At 47.6% G+C, this 27,360-nt stretch overlaps 3 protein-coding genes across 7 annotated transcripts in view; 2 read left to right on the plus strand and 1 right to left on the minus strand.

Moving 5' to 3' along the window:
- ABAT (4-aminobutyrate aminotransferase) overlaps positions 1-6,951 on the plus strand; it is an 85,236-nt gene extending 78,285 nt beyond the window's left edge. For both annotated transcript variants that reach the window (XM_024759377.1, XM_024759378.1), the window contains 3 exons: positions 937-1,083; positions 2,398-2,509; positions 3,842-6,951. In XM_024759377.1, coding sequence (XP_024615145.1) covers positions 937-1,083; positions 2,398-2,509; positions 3,842-3,963 — 381 coding nt within the window. In that variant the 3' untranslated portion in view covers positions 3,964-6,951. The remainder of the gene's footprint in view (positions 1-936; positions 1,084-2,397; positions 2,510-3,841) is intronic.
- Positions 6,952-14,720: 7,769 nt separating this feature from the next.
- TMEM186 (transmembrane protein 186) lies at positions 14,721-17,614 on the minus strand. Of its 4 annotated transcripts, none has more exons than XM_024759380.1 (2): positions 17,567-17,614; positions 14,721-17,073 (listed from the first exon to the last, which is right to left on the minus strand). In XM_024759380.1, the coding sequence occupies exon 2, from the start codon at positions 16,552-16,554 to the stop codon at positions 15,886-15,888; it is 669 nt and encodes a 222-aa protein (XP_024615148.1). In that variant the 5' UTR covers positions 16,555-17,073; positions 17,567-17,614; the 3' UTR covers positions 14,721-15,885. The 4 variants fall into 4 exon arrangements, with proteins under 4 accessions (XP_024615148.1, XP_024615147.1, XP_024615149.1 ...); XM_024759379.1 differs by having other exon boundaries at positions 14,721-17,408; positions 17,567-17,593; XM_024759381.1 differs by having other exon boundaries at positions 14,721-16,521; positions 17,567-17,577.
- A 151-nt stretch (positions 17,615-17,765) lies between these two features.
- PMM2 (phosphomannomutase 2) lies at positions 17,766-25,569 on the plus strand. The gene is made up of 4 exons (XM_024759519.1): positions 17,766-17,901; positions 22,760-22,871; positions 24,706-24,782; positions 25,462-25,569. Exons 1-4 carry the CDS (start codon positions 17,836-17,838, stop codon positions 25,567-25,569), a joined length of 363 nt encoding a protein of 120 aa, XP_024615287.1. The 5' UTR covers positions 17,766-17,835.
- The last annotated feature ends 1,791 nt before the right edge of the window (positions 25,570-27,360 follow it).

A 27,360-nucleotide genomic window follows, 5' to 3' on the forward strand; every position in this document is an offset into this window, starting at 1 on the left:
TCATCCTTACAACAGTCTAACCAAAAAAAAAAAAAAAAAAAAAAATCTAACCAAGTAGATGGTATCTTTCTCTCCCGTTTTGCTAATGAGGAATCAGGCACAGAGAGGTTAAGTAAGTTGTCTAAGGTTACACAGCCTGTTAAGTGACAAAGTCAAGATTTAAATCCAGAGCTCATGCTCTAAGCCATTTTACTGTACTGCCACTTGTACGTATGGATTCTCATACACACACACACACACACACGTGCACAGAGTCATCAAGGGCCCAGGATCGTTCCTTCCACCATTCCTGCATGTAGCTTCTACCCTCAAGGTCACTTCATGATCCAAAATGGCTACTGGAGCGCCATCTCAATTTGACGCAGTAGGAAGGAAAAAGGAGGGAAGGATAAAGTGGCCCCCTTCTCGTCTTCAAGCAGCCTTCCCAGAAATCCCACAACATTTCTGTTTCTACCACTTTTGACTAAGATCTGGTCACGTGGCCACTCCTAGCTGCAAGAGAGGCTGGGAAGTGTGTTTTAGTTGGCTGCATTGACACCCTGAAGGGGGAGTAAAGCGGGTGGTCTTTGAGGGTCAGACTGCCACCAATCCACTCCTGACTCCATCACCTAAGGGGCCATATTTTCACAGACAAATCACTCAACCGCTCAGCACCTCAGCTTCCTCCTTTATAAAATGAGGATTATGGTAACTAGGGGCCAACCGTCTCGGTTTCCCCAGGACTGAGGGATTTCCCAGGACCTGGACAAGTTGGTGTCCCTAATAGTAGTACCTGCCTACAGGGTTGCTGTTACGGAGAGATTCTGGTGAGCCCATATGCGTTATCCTCCCAGCACTTAGTAGCTACTCGCTGGGTTAGTCTCTCTCTTAAATGGGGAGAAGTGTGTGTCTGGGGGTGTGCCTGGAACCCTTCTGATGCCCTGTGTCTTGTTCCAGCCTTACCGGATCTTCAACACGTGGCTGGGGGACCCGTCCAAGAACCTGCTGCTGGCTGAGGTCATCAACATCATCAAGCGGGAGGACCTGCTGAATAACGCGGCCCATGCTGGGAAGGTCCTGCTCACGGGACTGCTGGACCTCCAGGTACTCCGCCCGGCCCTCCCGGATCCCCTTCCATGGCTCCCCACGGCCCCCGCGGGCAGCAGCTGAGCTCTTCAGTGTAGCATCACATCCGCTGCCCCAGCCTGTGCCATTTCTGTAGGGGACGCCTTCCCACCAGTCCGTCCCGACCCCGTTTTCGGTTCCTGAACTCCCGGTTTTCTGCTGACACTGAGTTCAGGCATCCCTCCTTTGAGAAACCTCCCCAATGTTCCCTGTCTCTCGTTCCCACCCATGTGCCCACTATTCCCTCCTCTGGACCACCTTCTACACCCTGATCACTCCGTAGCAGTGCTCTCCAGGGGAATAGATTGCTAGCTATGCACATAACTTCAAAGGTCCTAGTACCCATACTAAAAGTGAAACAGAAGGAGCTGAAATTAATTGGAATAATATATTTTACCTAACCCATCATATCCAAAATATTATTTCAACATGCCACCAACATATAAAATAATTCAATATTTCTTATTCTTCTTCTCATAATAAGTCTTTGAAATCCAGTATGTATTTTACACTTACAACGCATTCCAATTTGGACTCACATTTCAACAGCTACATGTGGCCACCTCATTGGACAGTAGAGCTCTTTATTATAATTATTTGTCTTTGTTATGTCTACTCCCTGCCCAACACGCTCTCCTAGATTTGGGGACGGGGGATGCTGCTGGGAGGAACCACAGTGTTTCCAGGACTGGCCAGCCCAGCCCAGGAGTTAGCAGGAGAGATGACCCTAACCCCAGAGGGCTGGATACAAAGAGCCCTTCCTTGAAGCACCCAGTCACCAGTGAGCAGAGCAGATCCACTGATGGTGATGACGAAGCGAGGAGGGATGGTAGGGATAACAGCTTCCATTTACTGAGAGCCTGCTCCTGCCAAGTTCCTGAGATAGCTGAGAGCCCCTAACTGTGCTGTAGCTCTAGGGGGAATTTCTTTTTCTTTTCTTGGGCTGGATTTGCATTTAGACTGAGGCTGGGCAGGGGTAGGTGCTAGGAAAGGCCTCTGGGAAGGGTGGAAGGATCGGGTCCTTCCCTCCTGCCACAGTGTTCCTTCCCTTGTCACCAGCGTGGCAGGAGAAATGTCAGGCACTTACTTATGTCCCCTGGGGGGACAGATGCACCCTGCTCGCAGTTGTTGGTGCTGGAGTATGGGACGCGCCAGGGCCGGGCTCGGCAGGGATCTTGTTGTTCTGAGGCTCTCACAAACGCAGGCCGCCCCTGTCCTGAGTGGCCATGAGGTCCACGTGGGCTGATGGCTGCCTTCCTTGGCTTTGATGCCGGCCTTGTGTCCCTACTGCAGGCCCGGTACCCCCAGCTCATCAGCAGAGTGAGAGGACGAGGCACCTTCTGCTCCTTCGACACGCCAGATGAATCCATACGGAATAAACTCATTTCAATAGCCAGAAACAAAGGTAAGGCAGCCAGGGGTACCCACATTTCCTGGTGGGGGGCCCAGAGGGAGGCGGAGGGGAAGGCGATTCACAGGACTAAAAATAGTCTGAATTGCCTTTTTCCCCAAAGAAGAGAAAGCTACCAGGGAGCTTTCCTTATACATTCATTCATTCAACGATATTCGCCGAGAAGGTGAGCAGAAGGTGAGAGGTACCAACTCTGGAGAGGGTCAGGAGAGCCAGGGTCCCTTCCTTCAAGGAGCTTGCAGTCTAGCAGGAAGGGGTGACATCAAAGAGAATATTCCATAAACAATCTATTACAGTTATAAGTCCTAGAACAGAGGAAAAGGAGTTAGAGAACGAATAGCTGGGGAAAATGTCCAGGAAATCAGGGAAGGCTTCCTTGAGGAAGTGGCATTTTACCCTACATCTTGCCGGATGAATAGGGATTGGCCAGGTGAAGAAGGTGGGAAGGAGCATTCCGGGCAGGGGAAGGGATGTGTGCCTTTAGCTGGGCAGAATGGGGCATACAGAGGGAGAAAACAAATGCATGGAGTGGAACGAGGGACAGACGGGTGGCAGGGGGTGAATCAGGTTCACGTCAGCCTGGGGATGAGGTTCGAGATTGTGGACTTTCTCCTAAGATATATAGGAGCCATGGAAGTTTTAAGTGGGGCAGATCAGAGAGCCTACTATGTGTCAAAGCTGGTGTCTTTCACCTGGACCATCTTAGAAAATCCTGCAGCAGCCCTGAAGGGCAGGGGTAATTCACCTCCTCTTGAGAATGAAAAAACTGAGTCTCAGAGACGCTATACAACCCAGCCAAAGAGCCCCATCTAGTCAAAGGTGAAATCGCCCTTTAAAAGAAGCAGATTCCGAGAATTCCCTGGCGGTCCAGTGGTTAGAACACCACGCTCTCACTGCCGGGGCCCCAGGTTGGATCCCCGGTTGGGGAACTGAGATCCTGCAAGCCGCACAGCGCGGCCCCCCAAAAAAACCAAAACTCAGATTCCATCCTTCATAAGCGCTGCTGACCTGCCCACACTTGTGTAATTTACTTCTTATTTTCTTTCCCTGCCACACCACGAGTTTCTGGAAGGTCAGGATTTCTCAATCAGCAGGCCTAGCTCAGGGGCAGCAGAGCTGGCCTTCAAAGTTGGAAGGGAGGGAGGGGAGAGAAGGGCGGCTGAGCGGGCCGATGAGAGAGAATGGGAAGGAGGGCTGGACGGGTGGAGGCAAGGAAGGACAGAACGGTTCGGACGGATGGGGTAGCCACCGTGTGTGACTCCGCCCGGCTCCCCGGCCCGTGACTCCGAGCCCAAGCCCCTAACCCACCCCCGCCTCTCCTTTTAGGCCTGATGCTGGGGGGCTGCGGCGACAAATCCATCCGCTTCCGTCCCACTCTGGTCTTCAGGGACCACCACGCACACCTGTTCCTCAATATTTTCAGCGACATCTTAGCCGACTTCAAGTAAAGAAGCCATTTCCTCCACGCTCTGAGGAAGCCCTGATCTCACCCCTTGTCAAATTGATTAGTTTGCCTAATTCATGTTTTCACTTAAAGTATCAGAGGTGAATGCATAAACTGGAGGATTATTTGCGGGGAGGGGATGTTTTTCGTGGCTTGGGGGGAGGGGAGGGGCTGGTTTGCTCTCTCCCTGCAGAGCCAGTGGCGCACATTGGTTTTAAGCCCAGAAATTCTGCTTGAGCCCTGGACATAGTCTTAGGTTGGGCCCCGAGGGTCCTGGCCAGGTTATCTGCCACCCTCGACCCCAACGATACCTTTGGAAGCCAGCCAGGGGAATGATACCTGCTCCTGGGGCTGGTGGCTGGGACTCCTGGGTTCCATCCCTCTCAAGTGACACGTTCTGAACGGGGAGGACGCTGGCTCCCCCTGCCCTATGCAAACAGACATGCTTCCCCCTCGCGCCCAGGCCCCGAAGCTCTGAGCATGTCCCATGTGCAGTCCAGTGATGGGCAGGACAGAGCATATTAAGGCAGGAGAGTAGGGACATGGCATTGAGCTTGGGGGTGTGGGAAGGGGTCTTCTGGCCTCCTAAAGAGTAGGGCCACTCCCCCGATCCATCCGGGGATTCCTCTCCAAACTGTGAATTCTCGCCTTCATGGGGCTTTGTCCTGGGAGAATCTCTGGGTGGCATCGCCAACAGGTCTTACTCACCACCCTCATTCCCCAAATTCCCTCCCTCCCGTTAAACGTCAGCCCAGACCTCTGTGCAAAGAAAGCTGCATCTGATCATCCCAGGGACACACGCCCAGGAGTGTAAGCCCAGGCCTGGGGCAGCAGAGACCCCTCCTCCTGTCCCCACGGCACCTGGGGTCTGACTTTGGACCCCTCGCCCCGGGACCCTTTCTCTAGCTCTACTCATCCACCTCTGCTCCACTTCTGAGCTGTCCCAGGAATGGCTTTGCTGCTACGTCAAAGCTGGACTAGGTGTCTTCTTGCTGGAGGCATCATGAATTGAGGGCGCCACAGTTCCACGCAGGAGAAAGTAGCCTGTTGGTGCAAGGTGGCTTCCTTGTCGTTACCCCTGCAAGTCAGAGATTTTCCTGCCATGAGTGACTGTGAGATGACCAGGCAGGTGATGCTTAGAGGCTTAATTGGATGAAGGCTGAGGCTAAGGGGGTCTCCGCTAGAGGCGAGACCATTTTGGAACTGATTTGACCTCAGATGCTCCTAAAAAGGGCATTTGGTCGTCCTCCAGCAATGAGTGTTGTTTAGCGGGTAGATGAAGGAAGTCTGTCCAAAAGGAAGCCACCTGGTCTCCTGGTGCCTTGGTTGACTATTTTGGGAGCTGGGCAGATCAAGATTCTCAATTCAGCACTTTTCTCTTTTAATAACTAACCATCCAAAGATCTCAAAGTGGTTTTTTTTTTTCTGCTTCCGCTTTTCAGCAGATTTGGTCATCATCCTATTTTTGCCAAGAATGAAAGGCAGTCACGTGTTTAACAGACGAGGGGGAATCCCTGAATCCCGGTTCACCCTGCATTCCTGCACTCAGTGCTAATCCGTTGCTTTTAAGGAGCTCTGCCGTGTCCAAGGGCATTCGCACTGCCAACTAAATGGAGCCTCCCTCTCTCTGCAAGCTTTCGCTCATTTGTATATTCATTTATTTATCCAGTCATTCATTCATGAAACTTGCATTAAATACCTGCTCTGTCCCAGGCCCAGTGCTAAGCACTAGAAATCCAAAGGTGAAGTAAAACCTAGTCCCTGCTCTCAAGGGACTCACATCCCACTGCGGACAACAGAATCTTAAACCAGCAATTAATGCCATAATAGTCGTATGTGTAGGAACATCAGGAAGTCAGAGGGAGTGGCCCAATCCACCTAAGGGTCAGAGGAGGTTCCAAGGAGAAAGTGACATTTGAGCAGGATTTTGCAGGATGAACAAGAGTTCACCAAGTAGACAAGACAAGGAAGAGTGTTGCAGAAAGGGAACAGCATATGCAAAGACACATGAGTTCACAGCCTCACACCTTTCACTGGGGATCCAGATTCCACAGGCAATATCCCAAGATTCAAGGCCTTATTTAACAAACAAGCAAAATGCAAACCAAACCATAATTCACGTATGCTCTCTCCTGAGAACTTTAGCATTGGGTCCAAACATACAATGAGATTGCTGGAGTCCAAAAGGTTTTTAAGCCAGGGCACAACCAGAAACGTTGGCTCTCTTTGGTGGAGAGAGTGGCTCCAATATTTTGTTCTCTCCCCACAGGGCACTGACAGAGAAATGAAATCTTTTTTATCTGGAAAGTCATTTCCAGACTTATTCACTCCTTATCAAGGGAAGTTACTTATAAAACTTTTTAAGCCATTTATCAGCCAGGGCATAGTGAGTTCCTGAGACGTTCTCTTTTGGAAGTGGAGGTGTAGCTGCAAGAATTTCAAGGAAAACATTCTCAGCAGCACTCAAGAAACTTGCTAGAGGTTGGTGAAAACATAGGGAGCCCAGAGGACAGGGTGCTGGCTCAGGCAGAGCCCACGCAGAAGAACTTCTGTGGCCGACGGTCCGGAAACGCATCCATCACCCATTAGTGCCATAGAGTTTAGTAAATGTCGCTAGCAAATCTCCTTACTTTTACAGAAAACAAGGTCCAGTCATGGCAAATCTTAGCACATCCTCACTTTTATTATAAATGGGCGTTTTTTAAATAATTTTTACTGACACTCTAACCATGCAAAATCGTGCAAAACATTAATATAATCTGTGTATCTAGACCTGTCTGCATCTATCTGTATGTCAGCTCATGGCAGAAAACCACAGGCAGCCTTGCCAGCTTACGCATACAAAGTGACCTTGTTGACAGTGCCAATAAATGATAAAGAAACTAACACGTCACAGTGTAACTGATGACCATATGCGCAAGTCCATGAACTCAGTCTGTTTCCTGTGTTAATCGGTATTCTTAAATTAAAAACAAAATATTTATAATGGAAACATCAGAGTAAATGTGGTCTTTTTGGTTGGAAATGGTTTTGGTAAGGACTTCTTTCAAAAGTTCTTATGAAGGTCCTCTGATTAAGCACCTCTTAGGGATGTCTTGGGGGAATTCTCTTCCTGCGTTAAGTCTGCCTTGGGCTGAGAAGTCTGGTGAGGCCATTCAGTTCATCAGAGTTCATCCAAGGCATGCCATGTAATGGGGATGGACAAGGTGTGGTCCTTACCCTCAGCTCACCTTCCAGTGGGGCAAAGGTCACAGCAACCCCGCGTAAGGACCAGAATACAGGAGGATATTGTACATGAACAAAGGATAGGCCCAAGCCAGGGTAGAGGTTAGGCCTCTGAGTTTCAACTTCAAGGTTGAGTGGGAACTGCTCCAGTGACTCAGAGGAGGGGTGGAAGGCATTCCAGACCAAGAGGACAGCTATAGCTGAAGGCACGAAGGCAGGATGAGGCAGGCACTTCTACAGCGTTCAGCATTACTAGATCACAAAGACAAGGAGAGCAGAAGAGCCTGGAGACCAGGCCAAAGAAACAGGCAGGGCTCGGACCTGGAGGGCCTCCTGTGCCAGTCTGGGCCTTCCATGAACTGATGGAGCAGGGTTTGGAGCAGGGGGGTAATCCAACATGCATTCTAGAATGAATGTCCTGATTGTCCACTGTGAACAAGAGAGACTGGGTGATCAGTCGGAATCTGTGGCCATCGAGAATGACCAGGTGGCCCAACCAGGACAGCGGTAATGGGCTGGATGGAGAGGGAGGGAAAAGCACAGAATCCGCTACATCCAGGACAGTGACATTCAACACCAGAGGCACTTTGGAGTTGCCCTAAAGAACTTTGTAAATATCCTAATGCTCAGGCCCCATCCCAAACCAATTAAATCACGTTATCTCCCTCGCGGATGGAGGTGGTAAGCTGATGACTGATGGGAATCAGCCGGGAGGCAGGTGCAGCGTGGGAAGGCACGGAAGAGATGCTGAGTCAGCACCTGTGGAAATGAGCTGGCTCTTTGGTCCTCCTGCTATCCTGACCTAGAACCGCGGGCCGTGGGCTCCTGACTCACCTGCACCCAGCTGTCTCAGTGGCCCTCCATGGCCCTTCTTTTTCTCACCTGGAAAATGTATGGTTTGGACCACGTGATTTCCAAGGTTCCTTCCGGCTGGGACACCGAACAGGTGTATGAAATAGACTGACTAGGAAAGCAATATCTACCATTAAATATGCTTTTAAGAATAGTCACATACAGTGATAATCTTTATCATTTGTTGAGCATCTGCTATGCACAAGCGTATTCTGCCGGGGCTTTGTCGTGTTCACAACATACCTATGAGCCGTGTATGTGTCTGCCTGTTTGTAAGACGAGGAGCCCGATGCTCAGAGAGATGGGGGAACCCGCCCAGCATCACACAGCCTGGAGGCCAGGATTTGGGACACACGGGTGTGTGTGAATGAGCACATGCAGTCAGCATGGGGTTGGTTGAGGATCAACCACTCAGGACCCTTCTCACCACCAGCCTGGCCACTGGCCTGGGAAAGTGAACTTGAACTGGTCAGCATTAGGGTGAGCTCCTAAGCGTATATCCCTAAGGCAGGTGGGTGGAAGGTGCCAGGACCTTTGTTAAAAACGGTCACTGTTTCCATTTTCTGTCCTTCTTCCCCCTTCTCCACCCCCCGGGGAGGCAGGACAAGGCAGTAGAATGACCTAACTCTGCTGCTTTCCAGCTGGGTGACCTTGAATAAGTCACTTCACCTCTCTGAGCATCACCCGCAGACAGTGATCACAGTAAAGCAGCTGACACTTACTGAGGGCTTCCCTGGACCAAGCGCTGTTTTTAAGTGCTTTTCATGTAGTAAGTCAGCCCCTTCAACTACCCTCGGTGGGTGCTTTTATTATCATTAATTCACAGATGAAGAAACCAAGGCACAGACAGTGATTATATTACCGGCCCACAGTCACAGCTTGGGAGTGGCAGGGCTGGGGTTCAAGCAGGCAGGAAGTCTTGCTTCCAAGCCACGTGCTTCACCCTACACCTGCGCAACTCCAACAGCTGCTGGGAGGATTCAAGAAAATCACGTAATCGGGACTTCCCTGGTGGCGCAGTGGTTAAGAATCCACCTGCCAATGCAGGGGACACAGGTTCGATCTCTGGTCTGGGAAGATCCCACATGCCGTGGAGCAACTAAGCCCATGCACCACAACTACTGAGCCTGTGCTCTAGAGCCCAAGTGCCGTAACTACTGAGCCCACGCACCACAACTACTGAAGTCTGCGCGCCTAGAGCCCGTGCTCCACAAGAGAAGCCACCGCAATGAGAAGCCAGTGCACTGCGACGAAGAGTAGCCCCTGCTCACCGCAACTAGAGAAAGCCCACGCACGCAGCAACGAAGACCCAACACAGCCAAAGATAAAAATAAACAATAAATAAAATAAAAAATCATGTAATCATCTCCTGACTCGTGGTAGGTGCTTAATACATGATGGTTCCTTTTGCCACTTGATCTCTGTGAACCTGGCTCACGTATAGTTCTAAATGTTAAACCTACTTCCCGACATGGGGACAAGTCCCACCAGATCCCAGAGCAGATTACAACTGTTAATCAATAAAATGGATGTTTGGCACTAGAGTTGGTACAAACGTGGCCAGATGGTATCGACCCTGCCTAATGAACCCTCATCAGGCATGATTTTATAGTTGAATGAATGCTGCAGGATCAAAACAGGGCCATAAAAGTTGGACTCTGCCCAGGTTTCAAAGGGACCTGGTGGCTTTCCATCTGGGGACTCACAAGACCTGAATTCTTAAAGCAGCCAAGGGCAAGCTCCTCGTTATTTGGCTAACTCACCCCAGGCTAGCCCCCTGCAAGCAGCTAAGCCCATCAAATCTGTTCTGGGAAGTGCATTAAACATTTTTATTTATGATGGGCTGGGGGTGGGATATCTGGGCCTATGACCAGGTAAGGCTCAGTTCTGGTAACCGGTGTAGGAAGGACAACGGCTCCCAGCCATGCACACTGTGAATGTCCCCAGTTGGAGCAGACCTCACCATGGTCTGGAGGACTACCTGTCTCAGCTCAAGCTGCTCTAACAGAATATCAGAGATGGGGCACATAAACAGCCAACATTTATTTCTCACTGTTCTGGAGGCTGGAAGTCCAGGGTTGGGTCCTTGGTGAGGGTCTCTTCCTGCTTGTGTCCTCACATGGCACTGATTCCATCGTGGGGGCCCCACCCTCATGACCTCATCTGACTCCAGTCATCTCCCAAAAGCCCCATCTCTAAACACTATCACATGGGGGGGCTATGGTTCAACATATGAATTTTAGGAGGGGATACAAACATTCAGTCCCTAGCACCTACCATGTGAAAATGGACGTGCTACAGGTTACCCCATTTCCTGCATCTAAATAACACACAGCCCAGGGCAGGTGGGGTGCCCAAAGTCCAGATGGTTCTCAGCAGATGGGAATGAAAACCAGTCTACAAAATACAAACACGGTTGTATCACTAATGCTTTTAATGACTGTTTCCTACTGTCCACCCAGCTTCCAAGTCCAGAATGGAGATTCATGGTTGAGAAACGTTTCTCTTTACCTCGAAAGCTGGCAGGAGTGGGAAAGGATGGCAGAAGAGATTGTGTTTAGTACAGCATTTTACTTCATTTGTTAAGATGGATGACACGATCATTACGGAAATTTTAAACAATACTAGAAGGCCATAAAGTTCAAAGTAGAAGTTTTCCCTCGGTCTCATCCACCTGAATCTTCTCCCCAGAATTAACCACTGTGAAAAATTTGGAATGCGTTTTTTTAAATCACAAATAGGATCATACAGAACTATATTGTTCTCTGATTTGCTTTTTCCACCTAACACTACCCCATGATTATCCTGTCACCTCAGCAGATATCGTTCAACCTCACTCTTTTTAAGGGCATGTAATATTCCATAGCTTATTTAACTGTGTTGCCTACTAATGGCAACTTAGTTTACTTCCCTTCCTGTTGTTGTTGTGTTTGTTTCACTATTAGAAACATTCAGTGAACATCCTCATGTACATGCTTGAGTATTTCCATTAGATGATTATTTTGGAATTGTTTTCCAAGGGGGAAATCACCAATATAACCACACACCACCTGAATCTAAAGACCGTTTCCATTTTCTGAGAAGCTGCTTGACTGCAGAGAGGCACGGCTCTTGGGAAGGTTCAGTCCCACACAATGATTCTCAAAACCTGGGGTGCCTTGGAATTACCTGGGAAGCATCAAAATACAGATACCCAGCTTCTGCCCAACCAGAATCTGCAGGGTTGAGCACAGGCGAGTTTTGTTTTTGTTGTTGCTGATCTGGAGCATGGGAACTGGGTACTACTGCCCTGCTGGTGCACTGCAGAAACCCTAAACTGTTTCCCTTGTCACATGCAATTTTAGCTTGGAAATAAAGGGATAGAATAATGCATTTGCTCTGTGTGCCCTCTGCTGGTACTGCATGAGCAAACCACACATCCAAGTGGAGGCTCTTTTGTGCCAGAGCCGGTGAGAATCGGGGCTGTCACCTCCCACTGAACTGACACTTCTGAGCAGTAATTGTCAAATCAGGCTACGCATGAGAATCCCCTCTAGGGAAGCTGGTCATGGGCCTGGGCAACAGTATTTTTTAAGAGGTGTCCAGGTGATTCTACACACAGAGCCCAGACGGAGAACCTATTCTGTAGGAAAAAAAAAAAAAAATTGGCCCAGGGACACAGAGGCATGTGTCATTCTGGTGTTGTCCACCCTGGTCATCTATTTCAGAAATTCCCAGCATGGCTGCATAGCAGAATTAGCCTCAAGCTTGACAAAAAGACCGATTCTGGGGATCCACCCCAGACATAATCAGAATCTCCAGGGGGTGAAGCTCACTCAGGTAAGTGCTTACAGGTAGCCCAACAGGCCTACTTAATTTTTGGTTTTAATAAGTCAAGGTCAGATCATTAATCCCTCTTAAGACATTTTATAGGCACAGACTGTGTCTTTGGGAGAAGAGGTTCACAGGAACTGAAGTCATTGACAAGCAGGTGAGGGAAACGTAGGGAAGGGAACCAGCAGCTCTAAAGATTATATAATCGAGTCTTCTATATAATTGAATCCTCAGTACAACTTCTTGAAGATAAATAGTAACACCCCAGTTATACAGAGAGAGAAACTGGAGACAGACAGATAGACACGTCTATGTAGATACCTAGGAAGAAAGGCTTTTAGGCAGAGGAACTGTCAGTGCAAAGGCTCTGAGGCTGCGGGGTCCTTGATTATTGGAGGAAGAGCAAGGGAAATATAGCTAACTGAAGTGGAAAGTGCAGAGTTGTGGATGAGAAGAAAGCTGGGGGTAGGGGCGGGGCCAGGCCATGCTGGGCCCTGTAGGTCACAGTAAGGACTTCAGCTTCTACAGCAGTGATGTGATTCTCTTTTTTAGAAGGATCACTTTGGCAGGACTTCCCTGGTGGTCCAGTGGTTAGGACTCCGTGCTTCCACTGTAGGGCGCACGGGTTCGATCCCTGGTCAGGGAACTAAGATCCCACAAGCCACAAGGTGTGGCAGGAAGGAAGGAGGGAAGAAAGAAAGGAAGGATCACTTCGGCTTCTGTGAGAACAGATTCTAGAAGGGCAAGGATGGAAGCAGCAGGTTGCAGTAACCCAGAGGCTATAAGGGCAGCTTGGATCGAAATGGCAGGGCTGGAGCAGGTGAGAGCAGTCAGGCTCTGCTTGTACTTTTAGAGTAAAGTTGGTATAAAATTAAGTCAGTGGAAACACATGCCATTTACCCTAAGAGCCGGCACTTCTGAGTGGGTCTGCGGCTCTCTGGGAACCCCCAGGCCCACAACCGGGCTCTGGGTCACACCGTCCACGGCACACACAGCCCCTCTATCTAGACAGACCCTGCAGATATACCCCAGCTGACAATGGGAGCCCAGCATTCCCAAACATCTGAGGGACATGGTCACACACTCCCCAGACCATTGCCTTCAACTGGCTGGAATTAACACGCGATGGGAATTTAACAGAGGCAATGACAAATCCATAAGTCTATGCCCTTTCATTTGCATCTTTAATTAAAAACAAATACAAATTAAAAGCTATTTCCTCTTGTTCTGAAGAGCTCCTAAGCTTTCTTTCACTGACCTTCAAAGGCTCCCCACAGTGATTTGGATCAAATTCAGGGTCCTCCCCTTAGCAAAGGCACCCACCCCACTCCTGTCCAGGGCAGAAACACACGCTCGTGTCCCCTCAGCCTGAACAAGCAGTGCTCATGTCCATCTCCTCCACACACCTGGGGTCCCCTTCAAAGTCCCGGCCCCAGGCCTCACCCCCTCCTGCTCTTCTGCCTCAGGCCACCCCACTCTTCTCTTTCCTTGCACTTTCCCCCATTTTATTCATTTATTGGCTGTGTCGGGTCTTGGTTGCAGCATGCGGGATCTTTTGTTGCGGTGCGCGGGCTTAGTTGCCCCGTGGCACGTGGGATCTTACCCCGTCCAGGGATCAAACCCGTGTCCCCTGCATTGGCAGGCGGATTCTTAACCACTGTGCCACCAGGGAAGTCCCTCCCCATTTCTAATTATATACATGCACTTAGCATCCGCCCTCCCTCCCCACCAAGATGCTGTCAGTCCAAAGGCCCCAATCCTCCCCTTTTATGAAGCGTGGTGCCTTCAGCACCCAGCGGAAGAGGTCTGGGATGACTGGCTGATTTGGAAGCCTGCAGGGACAAACTGCCTTGAATTACATGCTTTACTTGCTTCTGTGAAATGCAATAAATTGAGAAAATCTAACAACTTCTTTCATGTTATCGTCATTATAAAGTCACTTTTCTCAAAATGCCATTTGCAGTCTACACAAAGGAAAGATATCTCTCCATATAGCTGGCATTTATCACATTCTTTATAGCACTGAAAAAATGGAGATCATTTAAACAAGAAAGGTTATAGGACCAGCTACAACCACTCAGTGGAATATTTTGCAATTACTGATTTTTTTTTGCATAAAAAGTATTTAAATGAAAAAAAATCAAATAATCGGGGCCTTTTGTTTTTACCTATTTGTAAGGTATGCTGCCCACTTTTTCCAACTTTATTGAGATATAACTGACATACAATATGGTATTAGTTTAAGGTATGCAACATGATTTATATATGTATATACTGCAAAATGATTACCACAGTAAGTTAACATCCAGCATCTCACATAGTCACAAGGTTTCTTCCTTGTGATTGAATATTTTAAATGAATGTTTATAACTGACGTAGTCCTATGTTATAACATGAAGCAAAAAAAAAGCCAATTTCTGATACAGGATAACATCTATGTTTTAAGTAAATACTGAAAGCACAGTGAGATACACACCCATTAGGATGGCTATTATATATAAAAGAAAAAAGATGTGGATAAATTGGAACTCTGATGCATTGCTGGTGGGAATATAAAATGGTGTAGCTACTATGGAAAAGGTTGGCAGGTCCTCAAAAAGTTAAACTTAGAATTACCGTATGACCCAGTAATTCCACTTCTCAGAAAATACCCAAAAGAACTGAAAGCAGAAGCTCAGATGTTTGTACACCAATGTTCACAGCAGCATTACTCACAACAGCCAAAAGGTGGAGACAATCAAAATGTCCATCAAAAGATTAACGGATAAACAAAATGTGCTATATACATATTATTCCGCCATAAAAAAGGAATGAAGTTCCGATACCTGCTACAACATGGGTAAACCCTGCAAAATTATGCCAAGTGAAAGAAGCCAGACATAAAAGGCCGCCACACAGCGGATGATTCCATTTACATGAAATATCCACAACAGGCAACTCCATAGACACAGAAAGCAGATCAGTGGTTGCCAAGGGCTGGAGAAAGGGGGTGTTGGGGAGTTACTATTTAATGGGTGCAGAGCTTCTGGTTGGGATAACGAAAAAGTTCTGGAAATGGAGAGAAGTGATGGTTGCAAAACACGAAATATACTTAATACCACTTAGTGTACACTTAAAATGATTAAAAGGATAAATTTATATTTTACTACGATTTGAAAATAAAAAAAGACTGGAACGTCACAAAACAAAATTTAGTTATTGACTTCTGAGTGGTAGAATTAAAGATCATGACTTCTTTCCTCTTTGTTACAAATTATATAATAAGCATATTGCTAAATACGGGGGACATTACATATACTGGCTTTATTTAATAAAGTATCACACCAGCATATAGTTCATCTGACTTTATCACACTGCAAAGCCTTCTGATGTGAGAGCCCCTAGACCTCTGGGCAGTGAACTTGCTCGGATTACAACCTTGCCCCAGTGGCTGTGCAGCTACCGTGCTGGCAGGATGAACGACCCACCTCTAGGCTTCATCCTGGTCCGCCCGCCGCCGGGTCCACAAGGGGGCGCAGCATAGGGCTGGTGAAATCCCTACCCATTGCCTGGAAGCCTTTTGCGGCGCCATCACCTCTGAACTAACAATGACATTTATTGTTTATTCTCACACCCATCCCAGGAGACAGGGAGGATTTTTCCACTTTAAGATGTGAAAACCAAGGTTCTGAGAGACTTGATAACCTGCCCCAGGACAGGGATTTGGAAACGGACAGACCCAAGTCTTCTGGCTCCCGCCCCCCACCTCTCTCTCTTTGGTTTCACAGCAGTGTAATTGTTCGAGAGAGCTAGGCATCGCTTCCTCCAAGAACTGGCTCTTAACAGAAACTTCTGGCCATTGTCTGAATGTCACACACAAGTGCAGTTAAGAATCTGCACTCAGGGCCTCTTTCTAAACCCAGTTACTTCCATCTCATGAATTTCCTTATCCCAAAAGACAAGTTCCCAGGGGCCCCGGCAAAGTCTCCAGCTGCCCGACCCCCTCCTTCAGCCCCGCCCACACCATCAGGTTGCCTGCAGGAGGCCCCCTGTCCGTTCACTTGAACTTGTCCATCATCCCAAACACCTGTGTGAAACGCTCTCGGTCCAGGATGCGTCCGTAGCGCAGAGTGAGGTAGAAGGTCTGTTTCCCACTGTACTGCTGGATCCGCACGAACAGCTCCTGAGGCCGATCCTGGCTTTCCGTCATGGGGATCACGTCGGCCACAGGGCAGTATGTCTCCTGTCGCCGGCCCCAGAAGGTCAGGTGGGCCACCCGCAGCATGGTGCCCGACTCATTCACGTACAGGATGCCCACCAGCCTCCGGAAGAAATGGCTCATCCAGCACAACATGGCCAGGGCAAAGCCAGCGATCCCGCCCGCCAGGCACAGGGAGTTGAAGGTCATGAGGCCCTGGGAGTACCAGTAGAGGCTAGGCGGTAAGGCCACCACCGTCAGGGCCGTCTGTGCCACCTTCAGCTGAGACAAGTACCCGAAAGCCCTGATGGCATCAAACCGGTACACCATCTGAAATGTCTCTGTCTCTGTGCCGGGTGGTTTCTCCTTGGAAGTTGGCGGCCTGCTTCCCACCCACCTCCTAGGATCCCGCCCACTGCAGTACCACAGCCCGTGGAGAGGCCTTCCCCATGCAGCTGGCCCTGGCGACCGCGGCACAGCTCGGAGGAAGGCAGCCTGAAAGGGAGATAGGGAGACCATTTCTCTCATGGAACTCAACCATGCTAATCACACAAGGAACAGCTGCAAAGCGTCTTACACGGAGGCTCCCACCAATCCTATGAGGCCGGCATCACTGCCAGAGATGGAAAGAAAGGTAAAGCCAGATGCTTTACCTCACGTGATCTTCACAAAAGCTGTTTGCGATGGGAACCACTACTTCTACTTTACCACGGAGAAAATTAAGCCCAGAGAAAGTAAGAAATTTACCCAAAGACACACGGCCAGTGAGTGGGGCAGAGTCTGACTTTTAAACCGGTCCTCTTTCCTCCAGACAGCTCAAGTAGGTATAGGAAAGGAGGCGCAGCCTTCATTCATTCAACAAATACCTTGAGAGGGCCAACTCTGGGCTGGCACTGGATCCACAGCGTGTGTGACAATTCCCAAGCAGGAAACTCAATGTCCCAGTGGGGAACAAATCCGCAAGATATTCATCATAATAACTACCCAATTCTCGGTCAGGTTTAAAGCGCCATCTTGGGGTCGGAAGGGAAACGCTGTTTACTTGGCCTAAATTGAGGGATGGGGTAGAACGGAGGGGGAGGGAGGCGTCAAACCGTAGCACAAGGAGTTTATAAGATGCACAGTTCCACACCTCGAATAGTGCAGTGAGAGATACTTCGGGCGGTGAAGTCAGATCTGGGTTCCAATCCCGACTCCTACAGTCACCAGCTGTGGATCTTTGGGCAAATTACTCCACCTCTCTGGGCCCCAGTTTCTTCATCTTTCAAAATGGGGATCCAAAATATACTGAATGTGATGATGGTTTTAAAGCCTTCAAATGCACTTGATGCTCGGCGAGTGCTCAGTGAGTTTTAGTTATCGCCGTTGCTGGCCCACGTGACCTGAGCGCACAGGAGAGCGGGGAATAACAAATCGGAACCCACGTCCCTCCCATGGATTCTCCGAATCAGAACCCCAGGTGTCTGCAGGCCTGCCCCAGGCCTGCCCCCGACCCACAAAACACGTCACCTCCCTTACTTCCCACCACCGGCCTTCTTACCATGACTTCAATGCCGGCTGCCGGAAGTGAATCCCACCTACTCCCGGAACCGCTAAGAGCGCGTGTTCGGCCCTAATAGGACAGCGTAGAGGAGCATTGCATTCTGGGATCTGTAGTCCAGAGAGAACAGCCAGCGCTATTCCGAGGCATTATGGGAGTGGATTCTCCTCCTCCCGGCGTGCCCTGCGGCAGGGGGGCTGGTCCCGGAAGTTCCGAGACAGATTCCAGGTGCCAGCGAATCCTGTAAGGTACGCGTGGAAACTGGGGTCATGGCGGCGCACGGCCCAGCGCTCTGCCTCTTCGACGTGGACGGGACCCTGACGGCCCCGCGGCAGGTAAGCGGCGTCCGGCGGGCTGGCGGCAGCCGGTGCAGAGCCCCCTGCTGCTCCCAGACGGGGCTAAGGACCACCTATCTCCCCTGAAGGGACCGAACTCTACTCTGGGTTCCTGGAAGAATGAGATGGAAGCTCCCACCAGCTCTTCAAGACCTCAGGGTGCTCGAAGAGATGGGACAGGCCGGAAAACTCTAGAGAGGAAGAAACTTGGGTTGGGTTGGAAAACGCAGTTCTGGACTCTCATCTCCAGCCCCGGATTTGAACCCCAGCTCTGCCCCTTAACCAGCTTGTGTGCCCTCCTCAGACCTATGACGTATGGTCTCTGCCTGTAGCCTGATGTGAAAGACATAGGTTTCCAGGTCAAACGGACCTGGTAGAGTCTCAGCTTTACTTCCTGACAACTGTGTGACCTTGAGCAAAGTCATTTAACCTCAGAGCCTCAGCATCTATGGCATTAAGTGGGGATATGACCTGTTGCATGTGGTGTTTGTGGGTGTCGGATGAAATCATACAAGTCCATGAAAGTATCTTGCGTACGGTAGACTGGGTTCAATAATATTCAGTTAATATCAGCGACTGCCACCACTCGCTTCTCCAGCCCTGCAGTGGAGTGGGGTGATGGAGGAGACCTAGATTGCTGCAGGCTGCCTGCTGAGAACCTCCTTGGACTCCTAGAAACTTCTCATGTCCAGATTTTGTTGCCGTAGGCACGGATATGTTTCAGTTAAGGTTAACATTTGTGATCTTTGCCCACTCTGACCTCCCCCTTGCACAGATTAGTCAGTGAACACCAGCCATTTGAACTTAAGACTTGGCCCAAGTAGCCTCACTGTCTTCAAGTTCTAGCTCTACCCTGCTTAGTTTGGGCCGGGTGAAAGCAGTGGTATGTGTGCTCCAGAATTCACAACGAATGTCTGTGACCTTAGCCGTCCCTATCATTTTACCTTTCTGAGCCACAGGTGCTATGTATCTAGTGATGATGCTCAATTGCAAGTTCTCCAGAGGCCCTTTTTGATTCTGAGATTCAGCGATCCATGCACAGCTGTAGGTTGTTAATTAGCGCATAGTGGTCTGGAGCCAATGTCAGCAATTCATTGTAAAAGGCCAGATAGCAAATACGTTTGTGTTTGCCGACCATATGGTCTGTAGTAACTACTCGACTTTAATGCAAAAGCAACCATAGACCTTATGTAGACATAGTATAGCTGCGTTCCAGTAAAACTGCTCTCAATTTGGCCCATTGGCTGTAATGGCCTCGGATTTACATTCCAAGCCTTTTTACACAGTATCATTAGACCCTTTTAACCTTTCTCCCTCTTTCATCCCTGGTAGGATAGCTGTTATTTCCATTTTAAATAAGGAAACAGACTCAGTGGAACCATGACCTTGATCTCACACAAGAGATCTGGTACAAGTCTCTGGGCCTCAGGGCATCGTTATTTGCTAAGTTTGCCATTTTCTGCTACCGCTCCAAGGTGGAGGCTGCTGTGTTACTAGGTGTGTCATTCAGGAACGTGCTTCTGATTCCCAGAAGGTACCAGGATATATAAGCATAAAGTATGAAATAGCAGCGAGACCAGGCAACCCTCAGTGTTCTCCCTTAAAACATTTGAAACGTGGTATTCTTTGGCGAATGTAAGTAAATTTTTACACTCAAAAAAAAAATCTAATTTTAAAGAGAATTGTTTCGGGGCTTCCGTGGTGGCACAGTGGTTAAGAATCTGCCTGCCAGTGCAGGGGACATGGGTTCGAGCCCTGGTCCAGGAAGTTCCCACATGCCACGGAGCAACTAAGCCCGTGCGCCACAGCTGCTAAGCCCGCGTGCCGCAACTACTGAAGCCCGTGCGCCTAGAGCCCGTGCTCCGCAACAAGAGAAGCCACCGCAATGAGAAGCCCGCGCACCGCAATGAAGAGTAGCCCCGCTCGCCGCAACTAGACAGAGCCTGTGTGCAGCAGCAAAGACACAACACAGCTAAAAAAATAAATTAAATAAATAAATAGATAAATAAAAAATAATAAAAAAAATAGAATTGTTTCTATGTGCTGGGTGCTCAAGGTTAAAAAATAAAGCTATTTTAAAAATAAAAACTATTTTAGCAACAGATCTGTTCATTGTACAACCTTTCCCTTCCTCAATACTCGCATTCTCAAACATTGATAAGCATAAGACAATCCGAAAGCAATCAAATGGGTTATCTTTTCCTGCAGCTGCTGAAATAGTATATGACCTAAACAGGTAAAATCTAATTAGAGTGGAGTCCAGAGCTTTGCACATTTTAGTGTTTTAGTAGAATTTTGCTGTTCTGAGTACTTTCCTAAGAAATGCCATTGCATCTAAAAGCAGTTGAGACTTAGAACCAGGATATAAACCTGGGTGAATTGTTTTTCAACTTCCTGTCATGAAAAATTTCAAACGTACACAATCGCTGGAAAAGTATAGTACCCAAAACATCCATATTCCCACCACTTAAATTCAACAGTGATTGATATTAACTTTCTCTCTTTTTTTAATCTTTTCTGTGCCACTTCCTAAGCTGTAGTCATAATGGTACTTCACCCCTAAATGTTCGCACCTGCAGCTCTTGAGGACAAGGACATGTGTCGTAACCAAGGTACCGTCATCATACTTAAGGAAACTATCACCAATTCCCTAATATTATTTTATATCCTGGTCCAGGGGTCAGCAAACTTTTTTCTGTAAAAAGCCAGATAGTAAATGGTTGAGGCTCGCAGGCCATATGGTCTCTGTCACAGCTACTCACATCTATAGTTGTGGCCAGAGACACCTCGGAAATGAATGGATATATGGCTGTGTTCCAGTCACTCTACAAAAACAAGCAGCATGCTGGGTCTGGCCCACAGGCCCTATTTTCTAACTCTTCCTCTACTCCACTCAGTTTTCCTTAATTGTCCCAAAAAAGTCTTTTATAATTTTTTTTTTTAATTTTTCAGAAGGTGAACTTTTAACATTTTTTCACCTTAATTCCAAGCTTTTGGCTCTTTCTCTGTGCTTTATTTTGTCTGGGATGATTTAGAATTCCTTGAAATTATCAGCACAAGAGTTATTTAGAAACATTTTGACAATTTGGCTGTGTGGTTATTTTGCTCCAAATCTCTCCTGCGGTGTGGGGTAGTTTAGATGCTCTATTGTGGTCACGAGCAGCTAGGTCTTATTTCCTGTCAAAATATTTGCTGACATCTGGAAGCGAAAAGGTGTCTCTGACCAATGCAAGTGGCAGAGCATGTCTCATAGCTGGACAGCAACACCATTTAACTCATCAGTGTGCACAGGGTCAAGAGAAAATAAATTGTGCCCTTAGGCTTCTGTTTGAAGGTGGAAGTATTGCGTTTGTGTTGCATTTTTAATATTTTGCAATCATGGGAATCTTCCCCACTTGCATTCTGACGTCGGCTCTCAGTAAAGCAGTTGTGGGGACTCTGGGACCCATTTTCACAATCACTGACTCAGAGGCCACTAGATTTTGTCTATTAGGTCAAGATTCCACCGGAAGATGTAGAAAAGATTGCACTCTGATGTAAGCCCTTCTGTACAATTTTATTTTATTAATCATATGCATGTATTACTCTAAAAAAATTTTTTTTAAGAAAAGGAGAAGGGCTTCCCTGGTAGCGCAGTGGTTGGGAGTCCGCCTGCCAATGCAGGGGACGCGGGTTCGTGCCCCAGTCTGGGAGGATTCCACGTGCCATGGAGCGGCTGGGCCCGTGAGCCATGGCCGCTGAGCCTGCGTGTCCAGAGCCTGTGCTCCACAGCGGGAGAGGCCACAGCAGTGAGAGGCCCGTGTACCAAAAGAAAAGAAAAGGAGAAGATTGAATTCTGGATGTTTTTGTACTGAAGTTGTTAAGTGGGTTTTTTGTTTTTAATTTCTGGTAACTTTATTTGTGTAGATATTCCATGTAAGTGTACAATTAAGATTGCTAAAAGTAATGAAATAAAAGTTTAAAAACTTCATTGTGATTTGATTGAACACAGGGATATCTTTTCATGTCAGTTTAAAATTTCTTTTGAATGGGCACACGGTTTGGAATTTAACTAGCATAAAATTATACCACTGAGACCACTATTTATTTTTTCTTAACATTTATTTATTTATTTTGGCCGCACCGGGTCTTAGTTGCCGCATGCGGACTCTTAGTTGCAGCATGCAGGATCCAATTCCCCGACCAGGGATGGAACACAGGCCCCCTGCATTGGGAGCGCAGTCTTACCCACTGGACCACCAGGGAAGTCTTGAGACCACTATTTATAGATAGAGCTTTTCTTTCAGGAGAGACTGAAAAATCTAGTGGTCTTACTCTAAGGCTTTTTGTTTGTTTATATAATTATAATAAATCAACTCTCAACTTCCTCTTTAATCTCATTATGTTATTTTGTTTTAATCAACTTAAATCCATAAATGGAGCACAGTGTGGCATTTGAAAGGACTGGGGTAGGTCTACATGCGTTATGGAAAAATCACAACTTAGTGCTGAGAAAGCAAGTCATTGCACAAGATGTGGGATGAGTCAGTCCACTTGGGTTTCAAAAAGCACCTATTTATGTATGTGCATGTAGACAAGTGTATATATAAATGCACAGAAAAAAGGCTAGAGCAGTACATAACAGCTGTTAATACATTTCTTGTGTGTTTTAAACTAGGTAAAAATAAGTAAAATTTAACACGTTTTTTTCCGATAAAAAAGTTGATGTCCCCAAAGCACGACTAAATAGTTGGTCTTATCTGTAGACCTAGAAACCAAATTGGCAGTGATAAAAATAAGGGTTGTATCACTCTTGGGATTTTAGTCTCCCGATTACTTCGTGGCTCTTGACTGTTGTGTTTTTCTTTTTGAAACGCAGAAAATTACCAAAGACATGGATTGCTTTCTACAAAAACTGAGGCAGAAGATCAAAGTTGGAGTCGTAGGCGGGTCGGACTTTGAGAAAGTACAGGAGCAACTGGGAAACGATGGTAAACTCCACATTGCCGACTACATTTTGGTAAAAGGTCAACTTCTCATGAGGACGTTGGAACCTGTTGCCATTTAGTATCACAGGAGCCCCGAGCCCTCATCCCCGTGTGGCAGGCTTCAGGCTTCCTGCTTCCTTGTTCGGGGAAACATTTTCTCTGCCTTTATTTTTCCTCTGTTTTTAGTCCTACAAATAAATTTCTGGAGTTGCTAGTGGGACAGTTGGTACTCGGAGACATGGACACATTCACCTAGAAAGGTGGGTGTCTGTTTCTCGGCCTGCAGTCCTTCCTGTTGGTCCCCATTAACTGCCCTTCTGGCCTCAGTTCGGGCCCCGTCTCCTGACGTCCTTCTCACCCAGGTGTTATGGGGTGCTCCGGGTCTTCATGCCTCCTTCTGTTGCCGTATCGCAGTGTTCCCCAGAGTTCCCTAGTCGGGAGGCACCCAGGCTCCTCCCCACCTAGTGAACCAGAATCTCAAGCCCAGGACCCCAGGAAGGTGGAGATTCTTACGTGCCCCTTCGCTGGAGATTCTGAAGGGCATGGGTCTGTAGGGCATGGGAATCATACTTTAGCAACTACCCTCAAAGAGAGTCTAGTGCTGTGGGTATAGCACTCTGATTATTGGAAACTGTCTGGTTATGTTTGGCTTGAAGACTAGTGCTATGGATTATTCATCTCCATGGCCCCAGGGCCTCCAGGGTGCCTGGCCTATAAGAAATAGCAGGTAGAGAGAGAGATGGATTGAGCATTCTTTTTGGCACTGTTGACGTTTGGGGCCAGTAATTCTCTATGTCCTGTGCACTGTAGGATGTTTAGCAGCATCCCTGGCCTCTACTCACTTGATATCAGTAGTGCTACCACACCCAGTGTGACAACCAAAAATGTCTCCAGACACTGCCAAATGTCCCCAGGGGGCAAAATCACCCCCAGTTGAGAACCACTGTTCTAGATGTAATATCTTACAGTGCAAATCTGTGTGGGGTGTATTTATTGAACCAGTTACTGAAAGAGGGATCTGTGTAGTGCCTTTAAAACTCTCTGTTCTGGTTACACTTAATTTTCCTTGTAGGTGCTCTGTTTAGAAACGCTATAAACAACATAATGGGACACATTAAGACCCAGGGATCCTGTTACCTGGTCCTGATTGCCCTTTCTGCCTCTAGTCACGTAATTAACCACAGGCTCAGAGAGGTTTTGTCAGTGCAGCACAGCGTCTTACATTTCAGAGAGTAAGAGTCGAAACTCCAGAATCAAAACAGTAGCGAGCCAGAAGAAAGTGGAAGACCCACCTGTATCAGAATCACCTGAGGAGCTCATTCAAATGGAGATGTGGGAGCCCCACCCAACACATAGTGCCTGGGAATCTGCATTTTGGCAAGCACCTAGAGTTTAAGGCTCCGTTAAGATTTATGTGGGTGGTCTTCAAATGTGAATGAATGTGAGAATCGCCTGAAGAGCTTTAAAAAACAAAATCTGATTCTTAACCTGGCCTCTGCAGATTCTGATTGAGAAACCTTGGGAGCAGAGCCTGGGATTCTGCAGATTTTCATCACCGCCCCAGTAATGCAGATTCACAGTGGGGTTTGGGAGCCATCGTTGAGGTGCCCACCAGTCTCCAGTCTGCCGCCTAATTGTCATCTTTTAAATTTATAATGAAGAGCCTTTTGAAAAAAGTTTTTAAGGAGCTTTTTTTCCACCCTCCCAATCTGTTAAGATGAGATAGCCTTTCACAGTCATTACTGGAGTTTAGCATTTTTATTGGCGATCAGTGTTAATCAAGAAATAGAAACACAGGGTCCAATTCATTGCATTCTCAATTTTGTTTTGTTGGCAGTGGTTGAAAAATATGATTACGTGTTTCCAGAAAATGGCTTGGTAGCATACAAAGATGGGAAACTCTTGTGCAAACAGGTAGGTTTGCAAGTATCCATACTACTCTGTACTACTAGTGAAGTGTTTTCTAAAAAGGTATTTGATATTGAATGCCTCCAGGGAGTTATATCTGGGAGAAGAGTGGTAATGAATCTTTACCCTGTATTGTTTACACTTCGGATTGAACCATGTGACTAGTACACATTCCAAATTGTTAACTACATTTTTATAACTGTTTTTCAAGGTTACTTAATCTAATATTTCTATTATGGTAGCAAAGACTAGGGCAAGTTGCCTTGCTGCAAGCATTCCTAAGAGGTACCATGTAGCTCTTATTACCATTAAGATCGTTCTATTCAGACGTAAGAGGAAGCCAAAGTGGAACAAATATATTTTCTATCAATGTCTGCAGATACTTTAATTGAATAAAAGGCAGTAGCAATAAACTCTTTGGGGCTTCTGGGAAGCACTTGAGAGATAATGAATACAAAAATCTTGAGTAATGAGGCAGAAAATGGTTTTGACCGAGGCCCTTTCTGGTTTGCCTAATGTTTTCAACCAGAGAAAAAGGGAGAAACGGAGAAAGGCAGTGGGGTGTGTCCCCACCACCGCTTGGTGACCCTCCAGCCACAGAGGCTGAAGACCTGGGTTTGCTGGAAAGCCATTTTGAAAAGGCCTCCCACTGTGTCAAGTTAACTCCAGTATTTTCTTTATCTAGAACATTCAAGGTCACCTGGGTGAGGCCCTAATCCAGGACTTAATCAACTACTGTCTGAGCTACATCGCGAAAATTAAACTCCCGAAGAAAAGGTGGGTTTGCTTTTAGCAAAGAAGCGCCACTGGAATATGGCGTGATGTCATCTGGTGGGTTGGAGCTAACTTAACTCCAAAGCCCGGTGCTTACTAAGGGATCACTGGAAACCTTCTGTAAAGCCAGCGGTAGACCAATGATTACATAAATGATGGTGCGTCCACGTGACGGAAGTTGAAAACTATATGCTTTCAAAGGCTATCAGTTAAGGCACATGCCTGTGAAACAGCAGTGTGGGAAAAGCAGCATCAGCCCAGGCCCCAGCTCAGGAGTCTCAAACCGGAGGCCCCCGGGCCAAATCCCATGCAAAGCCAAGTTCAGTTGGCCCCTGGTGTTCAGTAAAATCTACATTAAGTGCTATCATTTAAAAGTCTGATTTCACACTTTAAAATACCTGGGTTTCCGGCTTCTGCAGCATCTGAAAACCCGGCAGCTCGATGCTGCCTCCTAGGTGGCAGCAGCCTGGCGGGCAGCGCTGCCCCCTCCCCATCCCCCAGTCTTTCACGGGCCACTTGTCTCACTTTTCTGGCCTCGGTAGGCATTTGATTCGGGAACCTACCTCTTGTTCTGAATACCGTTATCTCAATTCCCATTTTAAAATAATAACAACAGTAATGTGCATACATGCCCACAGTTAAAAGATTGGCAGAAAACGGACCATATGCTAATGGTGGTTGTTTCTTGGTAATGAGATTTCAGGTGGTTTCTTTGAAATACTTTTCATCTTCTCGGTTTTCTGCACTTAATGTGTAACACCCTAATGATTAGAGGGTGAAACATTTCTTAAAGGGTGATTGAATTTCAAGACATGCTGGAGTTTCGAGAGTGCTCGAGACCTGTTTCCAGAATTTCCGAAACAGATGCCCCTGCTCGGCACCTCCTCTCGGAGGGCAGGGGCTTCCTTTTTCACATCTGTCCCAGGAAGGGGGATGGATGAGACAGGAGGGACCCGAAGTCCATCTTTCTGGCAGCTGGGAGACGGCCCGTGAGGGTTCCTCATCCTGTGCTGTTGACTTTTACGTATATTAGAAATTCTCCGTTGTAGAAAGTGAACATATAACGTACCCCAGGTCATTTCAGTCTTTACTTTGGGCTGAGCATTGAGGGAGGATAAAAAAAGGATAAGATACACTCCTGTCCTCCAAAGAAGATGTCATCTAGTGAGAGGGCCCAGCGTGCAGAGCTGTGACTCCGAATTAGCCTGAGATACCCGGTGAATTCAGAAGGCAGAGCTGAGTTCCTCCTTGATCGGCATTTACCCACATTGCTCGTGGGTCTAATGCTATGTCCCACACACGCCAGGCAAGTGTAGTAAGACGTCACATCGTCCAGGTCTTCGGGGGGAAGTGAATGCTTGATCACCCGCCTTAGTCCTGGTTTTTAGAACGGAAGCCTTCCTGCAGTGCATCAACCTCCCTCCCTGCCTTGGGCATGACCTCTTTTTCTGACAGTTTAGGACCCACAGGCCTAGTATCCCCCCTGGGAATGATCACCAGGGCCCCATACCCCAGTGTAGATGTAGAAGGTATAGGCGACAGGCTGGTCTGTACCGAGTCCAGGACAACCGGGACGGGGTGTTTGAAACAGTGTCTTAGGTGCACATACGTTGTTGTATCGTTTGCCTCTTTTTCTGCAAGTTGAACACAGCAGAGGAAGGATCCAGTGATGGAGATACCGCTATTTTTACTTTACTTGCTTCCCAGTTTTTTAGATAAACTGGTACTTTTCATTTCAGAAACCCCTTCAGGGGGGCTCAGAGCAAGTGCCATTAGCCCCTTTCTGAGCTCAGAGCAGAGCGGTGCCCAG

The sequence above is a fragment of the Neophocaena asiaeorientalis genome, unplaced genomic scaffold (genome assembly GCF_003031525.2).
Source record: "Neophocaena asiaeorientalis asiaeorientalis breed wild unplaced genomic scaffold, Neophocaena_asiaeorientalis_V1.1 scaffold254, whole genome shotgun sequence".
In the NCBI taxonomy this organism is placed as follows: Eukaryota; Metazoa; Chordata; class Mammalia; order Artiodactyla; family Phocoenidae; genus Neophocaena; species Neophocaena asiaeorientalis.